Here is a 10,718-nt window from a genome sequence, read left to right as displayed (position 1 = left end):
TGCTACAGTACTACTGCTGTTTCTACTACTGCGGTTACAGTACCACTGCCACTACTACTAAACAGTGCTGCTGCTACTACTACTACTACTACTACTACTACTACTACTACTACTACTACTACACTACACTACTACTACTACTAAACAGTGCTGCTACTACTACTACTACTGCTGCTGCCACTACTACAGTACTACTACAGTGGTGCTGCGGTTACAGTACCCCTGCCACTACTACTACAGTACTACTTCTGCTGCTACAGTACTACTGCTGCTACTAAAGTACTACTGCTGCTGCTACAGTACTACTGCTGCTACTAAAGTACTACTTCTGCTGCTACAGTACTACTGCTGCTACTAAAGTACTACTGCTGCTGCTACAGTACTACTACTGCTACTACTACTACTGCTGCTACTACTACAGTACTACTGCCACTACTACAGTACTACTACTACTACTACTACAGTGGTGCTGCGGTTACAGTACCCCTGCCACTACAGTACTACTGCTGCTGCTACAGTTCTACTACTGCTACTACAGTACTACTGCTACTACAGTACTACTGCTGCTACTACTGCTGCTACTACAGTACTACTACTGCTACTACAGTACTACTGCTGCTGCTACAGTACTACTACTGCTGCTACAGTACTACTGCTGCTGCTACAGTACTACTACTGCTACTACAGTACTACTGCTGCTGCTACAGTTCTACTACTGCTACTACAGTACTACTGCTACTACAGTACTACTGCTGCTACTACTGCTGCTACTACAGTACTACTACTGCTACTACAGTACTACTACTGCTACTACAGTACTACTGCTGCTACTACAGTACTACTACTGCTACTACAGTACTACTACTGCTACTACAGTACTACTACTGCTACTACAGTACTACTACTGCTACTACAGTACTACTGCTGCTGCTACAGTACTACTACTGCTACTACAGTACTACTGCTGCTGCTACAGTTCTACTACTGCTACTACAGTACTACTGCTACTACAGTACTACTACTGCAGTACTACTGCTACTACAGTACTACTACTGCTACTACAGTACTACTGCTGCTGCTACAGTACTACTACTGCTACTACAGTACTACTGCTGCTGCTACAGTACTACTACTGCTACTACAGTACTACTGCTGCTACTACAGTACTACTACTGCTACTACAGTACTACTGCTGCTGCTACAGTACTACTACTGCTACTACAGTACTACTGCTGCTACTACAGTACTACTACTGCTACTACAGTACTACTGCTGCTGCTACAGTACTACTACTGCTACTACAGTACTACTGCTGCTACTACAGTACTACTACTGCTACTACAGTACTACTGCTACTACAGTACTACTGCTGCTACTACAGTACTACTACTGCTACTACAGTACTACTGCTGCTACTACAGTACTACTACTGCTACTACAGTACTACTGCTGCTACTACAGTACTACTACTGCTACTACAGTACTACTGCTTATACTACCGCTGCTACAGTACTACTGGCTCTAACCAGAAAAATGAGCCGTTTCCAGCTACAATAGCCATTTACAACATTAACAATGTCTACACTCTATTTCTGATCAATTTGATGTTATTTTAATGGACAAAAAAAATTGCTTTTCTTTCGAAAACAAGGACATTTCTAAGTGACCCCAAACGTTTGAACGGTAGTGTGTATACACACACACACAACCAGTCAAAAGTTTGGACACACCTCCTCATTTCAGAGTTTTTCTTTATTTTTACATTGTAGAATAATAGTGAAGAAATCAAAACTATGAAAGAACACATATGGAATCATGTAGTAACCAAAAAAAGTGTTAAACAAATCAAAGTATATTTTGTATTTGAGAATCTTCAAATAGCCACCCTTTGCCTTGATGACAGCTTTGCACACGCTTGGCATTTGGGAAGTCATTCAGTCACTGTAGTAGCTGGCGTGTATAGTGTTGAGTCATCCTCATACATAGACACACTGGCTTTATTCAAAGCCAGTGGCATGTCGTTAGTAAAGACTGAAAAAAGTAATGGGCCTAGACAGCTGCCCTGGGGAATTCCTGATTCTACCTGGATTATGTTGGAGAGGCTTCCATTAAAGAACACCCTCTGTGTTCTGTTAGACAGGTAACTCTTTATCCACAATATAGCAGGGGGAGTAAAACCATAACACATAGGTTTTCCCAGCAGCAGACTATGATCGATAATGTCAAAAGCCGGACTGAAGTCTGCGTGGGTGGATGGATGGCCTAATGGGTTACCCACCCAATGCATATGGCTGACTGGCACATTTCTTAAAATGGCAGAAATTAAAAATCTTCCCGGTCACTTGTCCGGCGCCAAATTTGACAAACGGACACCCTGGGGGGCGTACCTTTCATCCCAGCAGTGTTGTAGGTCTGTGTGGTAAGGGGTCGGTCATGTGACCCCTGTTCCAGGATCTCATTGGGCGGCTCAGCACCGCCGTCTAACCTGAGGAACACAGAACGATGATATTTAAATAAACTGCCGTTTAACAGACGCTTTTATCCAAAGCTACTTACAGTGAGTACATATGGATTCCATCCCACAGACCCTGCTATCGCTAAGCGCTATGCACGAACAACTGAGCCACACAGAACAGGACCAATACAGATAACAAAAGCTTCCTTACAGTGTGTGTGTGTGTGTGTGCTACCTGTTTTGTTTCATCAGTGTGTTACCTGTGTTGTTTTCATCAGTGTGCTACCTGTGTTGTTTCATCAGTGTGTTACCTGTGTTGTTTCATCAGTGTGTTACCTGTGTTGTTTCATCAGTGTGTTACCTGTGTTGTTTCATCAGTGTGTTACCTGTGTTGTTTCATCAGTGTGTTACCTGTGTTGTTTCATCAGTGAGCTACCTGTGTTGTTTCCTCAGTGTGCTACCTGTGTTGTTTTCCTCAGTGTGCTACCTGTGTTGTTTCATCAGTGTGTTACCTGTGTTGTTTCATCAGTGTGTTACCTGTGTTGTTTCATCAGTGTGCTACCTGTGTTGTTTCATCAGTGTGTTACCTGTGTTGTTTCATCAGTGTGCTACCTGTGTTGTTTCGTCAGTGTGTTACCTGTGTTGTTTCATCAGTGTGCTACCTGTGTTGTTTCGTCAGTGTGTTACCTGTGTTGTTTCGTCAGTGAGCTACCTGTGTTGTTTCGTCAGTGTGCCACCTGTGTTGTTTCATCAGTGTGTTACCTGTGTTGTTTCATCAGTGTGTTACCTGTGTTGTTTCATCGGTGTGTTACCTGTGTTGTTTCATCAGTGAGCACTCTCCTCCCTCCTGTGGATCCAGGTTATAGAGGTACAGATATCCATCAGCTGCTGCGACCAGGAGACGAGGAATCTTCTGGATCCTAAACACACACAGTGTTAAAAACAAAAAACATACAAACTTCAATCAGACTCATCGGACTGTTTGTGCGTTTCAGTGTGTGTGTACAGGTCCCCTGTAGCTCAGTGGGTAGAGCATGGCGCTTGCAACGCCAGGGTTGTTGGTTCGTTTCCCACGGGGGACCAGTATGAAAATGTATGCACTCACTAACTGTAAGTCGCTCTGGATAAGAGCGTCTGCTAAATGACTAAAATGTAAAAGGGCTCTAGACTGACTCTTCCATCAGGGCTCTAGACTGACTCTTCCATCAGGGCTCTAGACGGACTCTTCCATCAGGGCTCTAGACTGACTCTTCCATCAGGGCTCTAGACTGACTCTTCCATTAGGGCTCTAGACTGACTCTTCCATCAGGGCTCTAGACTGACTCTTCCATTAGGGCTCTAGACGGACTCTTCCATCAGGGCTCTAGACGGACTCTTCCATCAGGGCTCTAGACTGACTCTTCCATCAGGGCTCTAGACTGACTCTTCCATTAGGGCTCTAGACTGACTCTTCCATTAGGGCTCTAGACTGACTCTTCCATTAGGGCTCTAGACTGACTCTTCCATTAGGGCTCTAGACTGACTCTTCCATTAGGGCTCTAGACTGACCCTTCCATCAGGGCTCTAGACTGACTCTTCCATCAGGGCTCTAGACTGACTCTTCCATTAGGGCTCTAGACTGACTCTTCCATCAGGGCTCTAGACTGACTCTTCCATTAGGGCTCTAGACTGACTCTTCCATTAGGGCTCTAGACTGACTCTTCCATCAGGGCTCTAGACTGACTCTTCCATCAGGGCTCTAGACTGACTCTTCCATTAGGGCTCTAGACTGACTCTTCCATTAGGGCTCTAGACTGACTCTTCCATTAGGGCTCTAGACTGACTCTTCCATTAGGGCTCTAGACTGACTCTTCCATCAGGGCTCTAGACTGACTCTTCCATTAGGGCTCTAGACTGACTCTTCCATTAGGGCTCTAGACTGACTCTTCCATCAGGGCTCTAGACTGACTCTTCCATTAGGGCTCTAGACTTTTCCAGTGTGTGTGTGTGTGTGTGTGTGTGTGTGTGTGTGTGTGTGTGTGTTCTTACAGGGCCAGAGCGCAGATGTTCTTGTGTCCAGAGAAGGGCAGTCGTACGGTGGCGAAGGCTCGTCCCTGAGTGAACATCTCTGTCACCTGACACACACAGAGGAGACGTGTTCAGACAACACACACACACACACACACACACACACACACACACACAGGAAGTCCCACTCACCTGAGAGGGCAGGTAGGTGGTGGATGCCATCAGCACCTTCCCAAAGTAACCACCCCATGTAGTGGGCTCCTCTGCTGGCCTAGACACACACCATGTTGAAATACAGGAGAAGATCTCTAATGAAACTAATGTAACACAGGGGAGGGTGAGGAGACACCATGTTGAAATACAGGAGAAGATCTCTAATGAAACTAATGCAACACAGGGGAGGGTGAGGAGACACCATGTTGAAATACAGGAGAAGATCTCTAATGAAACTAATGCAACACAGGGGAGGGTGAGGAGACACCATGTTGAAATACAGGAGAAGATCTCTAATGAAACTAATGCAACACAGGTGAGGGTGAGGAGACACCATGTTGAAATACAGGAGAAGATCTCTAATGAAACTAATGCAACACAGGTGAGGGTGAGGAGACACCATGTTGAAATACAGGAGAAGATCTCTAATGAAACTAATGCAACACAGGTGAGGGTGAGGAGACACCATGTTGAAATACAGGAGAAGATCTCTAATGAAACTAATGTAACACAGGGGAGGGTGAGGAGACACCATGTTGAAATACAGGAGAAGATCTCTAATGAAACTAATGCAACACAGGTGAGGGTGAGGAGACACCATGTTGAAATACAGGAGAAGATCTCTAATGAAACTAATGTAACACAGGGGAGGGTGAGGAGACACCATGTTGAAATACAGGAGAAGATCTCTAATGAAACTAATGCAACACAGGTGAGGGTGAGGAGACACAATGTTGAAATACAGGAGAAGATCTCTAATGAAACTAATGCAACACAGGTGAGGGTGAGGAGACACAATGTTGAAATACAGGAGAAGATCTCTAATGAAACTAATGCAACACAGGTGAGGGTGAGGAGACACAATGTTGAAATACAGGAGAAGATCTCTAATGAAACTAATGCAACACAGGTGAGGGTGAGGAGACACAATGTTGAAATACAGGAGAAGATCCCTAATGAAACTAATGCAACACAGGTGAGGGTGAGGAGACACAATGTTGAAATACAGGAGAAGATCCCTAATGAAACTAATGCAACACAGGTGAGGGTGAGGAGACACAATGTTGAAATACAGGAGAAGATCTCTAATGAAACTAATGCAACACAGGGGAGGAGACACCATGTTGAAATACAGGAGAAGATCTCTAATGAAACTAATGTAACACAGGTGAGGGTGAGGAGACACAATGTTGAAATACAGGAGAAGATCTCTAATGAAACTAATGTAACACAGGGGAGGGTGAGGAGACACCATGTTGAAATACAGGAGAAGATCTCTAATGAAACTAATGTAACACAGGTGAGGGTGAGGAGACACCATGTTGAAATACAGGAGAAGATCTCTAATGAAACGAATGCAACACAGGGGAGGGTGAGGAGACACCATGTTGGAATACAGGAGAAGATCTCTAATGAAACTAATGTAACACAGGTGAGGGTGAGGAGACACCATGTTGAAATACAGGAGAAGATCTCTAATGAAACTAATGTAACACAGGGGAGGGTGAGGAGACACCATGTTGAAATACAGGAGAAGATCTCTAATGAAACTAATGTAACACAGGGGAGGGTGAGGAGACACCATGTTGAAATACAGGAGAAGATCCCTAATGAAACTAATGTAACACAGGTGAGGGTGAGGAGACACCATGTTGAAATACAGGAGAAGATCTCTAATGAAACTAATGTAACACAGGTGAGGGTGAGGAGACACCATGTTGAAATACAGGAGAAGATCTCTAATGAAACTAATGTAACACAGGTGAGGGTGAGGAGACACCATGTTGAAATACAGGAGAAGATCTCTAATGAAACTAATGTAACACAGGTGAGGGTGAGGATGAGGAAGGTGAGGATGAGGAAGGGTGGGTACTTACTTCTCTTTCTGAATCTCCAGTTTGAAGATGTGGACCGTCTCAGTGTTGCTGGATGCTGACAGGTAGAGACCTTCCATACTGAAGGCCAAGGAACAGATCGACACACACCTGGACATACACAGAGTCACACTGAACTCAGCTGGAGATCATTCAATATGGTCCACTATTAAACACATATTACTAGGAGAAGGAGGAGGAGGAGGAGGAGGAGGAGAAGGAAGAGGAGGAGGAGAAGGAGGAGAAGGAGGAGGAGGAGGAGAAGGAGAAGGAGAAGAAGGAGGAGGAGGAGGAGAAGGAGAAGGAGAAGAAGGAGGAGGAGGAGGAGAAGAAGGAAGAGGAGGACAAGAAGGAGGAGAAGAAGAAGGAGAAGGAGGAGGAGAAGGAGGAGGAGGAGGAGAAGGAGAAGGAGAAGGAGAAGGAGAAGGAGAAGGAGAAGGAGAAGAAGGAGGAGGAGAAGGAGGAGAAGAAGGAAGAGGAGGACAAGAAGGAGGAGAAGAAGAAGGAGAAGGAGGAGGAGAAGAAGGAGGACAAGAAGAAGGAGAAGAAGGAGAAGAAGGAGAAGGAGGAGGAGAAGGAGAAGGAGGAGGAGAAGGAGGACAAGAAGAAGAAGGAGAAGAAGGCAGAGGAGAAGATGAAGATGGAGAAGAAGGAAGAGGAAGGAGTCTTACCTTTTGACTCCTCGACGGAACTCAAACAGTTTCTGTCCCTCAGGGATGGAGAACACACGAATCACCGTACCCTATCAGAACACACAGGTTACATTACACACACGATAGCTGATCCCTGATACAGCGAGCGACGTTACAACACACACACTTTCAGCCGGTCCACCACTACACTGTTAATATCCATCAGATCTGCTACCATGGAAGGGTCAGGGTTAAGGGTCAAGGCCATAGAGATGGATAGAGAATAGTATCTCTATGGTAAGGGTCAGGGTTAAGGGTCAAGGCCATAGAGATGGATAGAGAATAGTATCTCTATGGTAAGGGTCAGGGTTAAGGGTCAAGGCCATAGAGATGGATAGAGAATAGTATCTCTATGGTAAGGGTCAGGGTTAAGGGTCAAGGCCATAGAGATGGATAGAGAATAATATCTCTATGGTAAGGGTTAGGGTTAGGGCAATGGGACCGGCTGACACCACCTCAGTAGCTCAGCGTAACAGTTTAAAATGTGTCCCACCTTCTCCGAGGCTGTGGCCAGTTTGGTTCCGCTAGCATCAAACACCAGAGCTGCTAACGGACTGTCATGGGCTGGGATCATGTTGGCGGCCCTCTGGAGACACAGTTAAAAAACACACGGTGAGACTGAAACAGCCACACCTCAGTGTGTAGCAGAGTTAGCCGTGTTGAATGGTGGGTGGGGTGAGTCGTACCAGGTTCACCGTGTCGAACACCTGGACCTCTCCGATGGTAGCGCTGCCGGGGTAGGCCAGGTAACAGTTGTCATTACTGATGGAGAGCGCACACAACCCTGGGGAGAGAACACACACAGACACACTTTATTACAAAAACAACAACTGAATACAATAAAAAAGGTTCAGGTTCCACTAGATGTCGGAACGTTGCTGAGGGGGGGGGGGGGGGGTTGCTTCCATTCAGACACGAGGGCGTTAGTGAGGTCGGGGCGCTGATGTTGGGCGATGAGGCCTGGCTCGCGGTTTTGGCGTTCCAATTCATCCCAAAAGGTGTTCGATGGGGGTTGAGGTCAGGGCTCTGTGCAGGCCAGTCAAGTTCTTCCACGCCCGATCTCGACAAACCATTTCTGTACGGACCTCGCTTTGTTGCCACAAAGTTGGAAGCACAGAATCGTCTAGAATGTCATTGTATGCTGTAGCGTTAAGATTTCCCTTCACTGGAATTAATGGGCCTATCCCGAACCATGAAAAACAGCCCCAGACCATTATTCCTCCTCCACCAAACTTTACAGTTGGCACTATGCATTGGAGCAGGTAGCGTTCTCCTGGCATCCACCAAACCCAGATTCATCCGTCGGACTGCCAGATGGTGACGCGTGATTCATCACTCCAGAGAACGCGTTTCCACTGCTCCAGAGTCCAATGCCGGCGAACTTTACACCACTCCAGCCGACGCTCAGCATTGCGCATGATGATCTTAGGCTTGTGACGAACAGTTCTTGTGCTGACGTTGCTTCCAGAGGCAGTTTGGAACTCGGTAGTGAGTGTTGCAACCAAGGACCGACAATTTTTACGAGCTACACGATTCAGCGGTCCTGTTCTGTGAGCTTGTTGAAAGTCACTGAGCTCTTTAGTAAGGCCATTCTACTGCCAATGTTTGTCCATGGAGATTGCATGGCTGTGTGCTCGATTTTCTACACCTGTCAGCAACGGGTGTGGCTGAAATAGCCGAATTCACTCATTTGAATGGGTGACCACATAGTTTTGTATATATAGTGTAGGTTTTTACCTGAGGGGTTGGGTTAGGTTTAGGTTAGGTTAGATTTAGTTATAGGTTAAGTTTTTACCTGAGAGGTCAGATTTAGGCATAGGTTAAGTTAGGTTCTTACCTGAGAGGTTGGTAAAATACCCACAGTATGATTTTCAATATTGTTGAAACTGTTTTTAGCTTATTTTTTTCATACATTTGAATGTTATTTTTACATAAATTGACCTGCAGTCAATTGTGCACTAAGCTAATATTTGTATTTATTATGGATCCCCATTACTTACTCTTCCTGGGGTGCAGCAAAATTAAGGCAGTGATACAATTTTAAAAACATTACAATACATTCATAACAGATTTCACAACACACTGTGTGCCCTCAGGCCTCTACTCTACTACCACATATCTACAACACTAAACCCACGTGTACGTGTGTGTATAGTGCGTATGTTATCATGTGTGTGTGTGCATGTGTCTGTGCCTGTGTTTGTCTTGCTTCACAGTCCCCTGCTGTTCCATAAGGTGTATTTTTATCTGTTTAAATCTGATTCTACTGCTTGCATCAGTTACCTGATGTGGAATAGAGTTCCATGTAGTCATGGCTCTATGTAGTACTGTGCGCCTCCCATAGTCTGTTCTGGACTTGGGGACTGTGAAGAGACCTCTGGTGGCATGTCTTGTGGGGTATGCATGGGTGTCTGAGCTGCGTGCAAGTCCCCCTAAGGAGACTGAAAAGATTCTACAGCTGCACCATCGAGAGCATCCTGACTGGTTGCATCACTGCCTGGTATGGCAACTGCTCGGCCTCCGACCGCAAGGCACTACAGAGGGTAGGGCATACGACCCAGTACATCACTGGGGCCAAACTTTCTGCCATTCAGGACCTCTATACCAGGCGGTGTCAGAGGAAGGCCCTCAAAATTGTCAAAGACTCCAGCCACCCTAGTCATAGACTGTTCTCTCTGCTACCACACGGCAAGCGGTACCGGAGCGCCAAGTCTAGGACCAAGAGGCTTGTAAACAGCTTCTACCCCCAAGCCATAAGACTCCTGAACATCTAATCAAATGGCTACCCGGACTATTTGCTCAATTTCCACATTATATATTACAAGATTTAGTTGAGGTTTAGGGTTTAGTGAATGATTTGTCCCAAATACAATGCTTTTAGTTTTTGAAATATTTAGGACTAACTTATTCCTTGCCACCCATTCTGAAACTAACTGCAGCTCTTTGTTAAGTGTTGCAGTCATTTCAGTCGCTGTAGTAGCTGACGTGTATAGTGTTGAGTCACTGGCTTTACTCAAAGCCATTGGCTTGACATTAGTAAAGAATGGGCTTTAGGTGAGGCAGGTGAACCTGTAGCCATATTACCACCAGAATGGGCTTTAGGTGAGGCAGGTGAACCTGTAGCCATATTACCACCAGAATGGGCTTTAGGTGAGGCAGATGAACCTGTAGCCATATTACCACCAGAATGGGCTTTAGGTGAGGCAGGTGAACCTGTAGCCATATTACCACCAGAATGGGCTTTAGGTGAGGCAGATGAACCTGTAGCCATATTACCACCAGAATGGGCTTTAGGTGAGGCAGATGAACCTGTAGCCATATTACCACCAGAATGGGCTTTAGGTGAGGCAGGTGAACCTGTAGCCATATTACCACCAGAATAGGCTTTAGGTGAGGCAGGTGAACCTGTAGCCATATTACCACCAGAATGGGCTTTAGGTGAGGCAGATGAACCTGTAGCCATATTACCACCAGAAT

General features: G+C 45.7%; 1 protein-coding gene across 2 annotated transcripts in view; it reads right to left on the bottom strand.

Annotated features, from left to right (window-relative positions):
• Window positions 1-10,718, bottom strand: part of LOC311115599 (WD repeat domain phosphoinositide-interacting protein 2) — a 36,207-nt gene that overhangs the window by 3,584 nt on the left and 21,905 nt on the right. For both annotated transcript variants that reach the window (XM_084190760.1, XM_084190761.1), the window contains 8 exons: window positions 7,928-8,025; window positions 7,735-7,827; window positions 7,221-7,291; window positions 6,553-6,660; window positions 4,655-4,733; window positions 4,484-4,569; window positions 3,268-3,375; window positions 2,388-2,485 (listed from right to left, as the gene is read on the bottom strand). In XM_084190760.1, the coding sequence (XP_084046886.1) occupies window positions 2,388-2,485; window positions 3,268-3,375; window positions 4,484-4,569; window positions 4,655-4,733; window positions 6,553-6,660; window positions 7,221-7,291; window positions 7,735-7,827; window positions 7,928-8,025 (741 nt within the window). The remainder of the gene's footprint in view (window positions 1-2,387; window positions 2,486-3,267; window positions 3,376-4,483; window positions 4,570-4,654; window positions 4,734-6,552; window positions 6,661-7,220; window positions 7,292-7,734; window positions 7,828-7,927; window positions 8,026-10,718) is intronic.

This window comes from Coregonus lavaretus (genome assembly GCF_964263955.1).
Source record: "Coregonus lavaretus genome assembly, contig: HAP1_SCAFFOLD_145, whole genome shotgun sequence".
Taxonomy (NCBI): Eukaryota; Metazoa; Chordata; class Actinopteri; order Salmoniformes; family Salmonidae; genus Coregonus; species Coregonus lavaretus.
The sequence above is the reverse complement of the archived record's forward strand: the minus strand, read 5'-3'. Positions and strand labels throughout refer to the sequence as shown.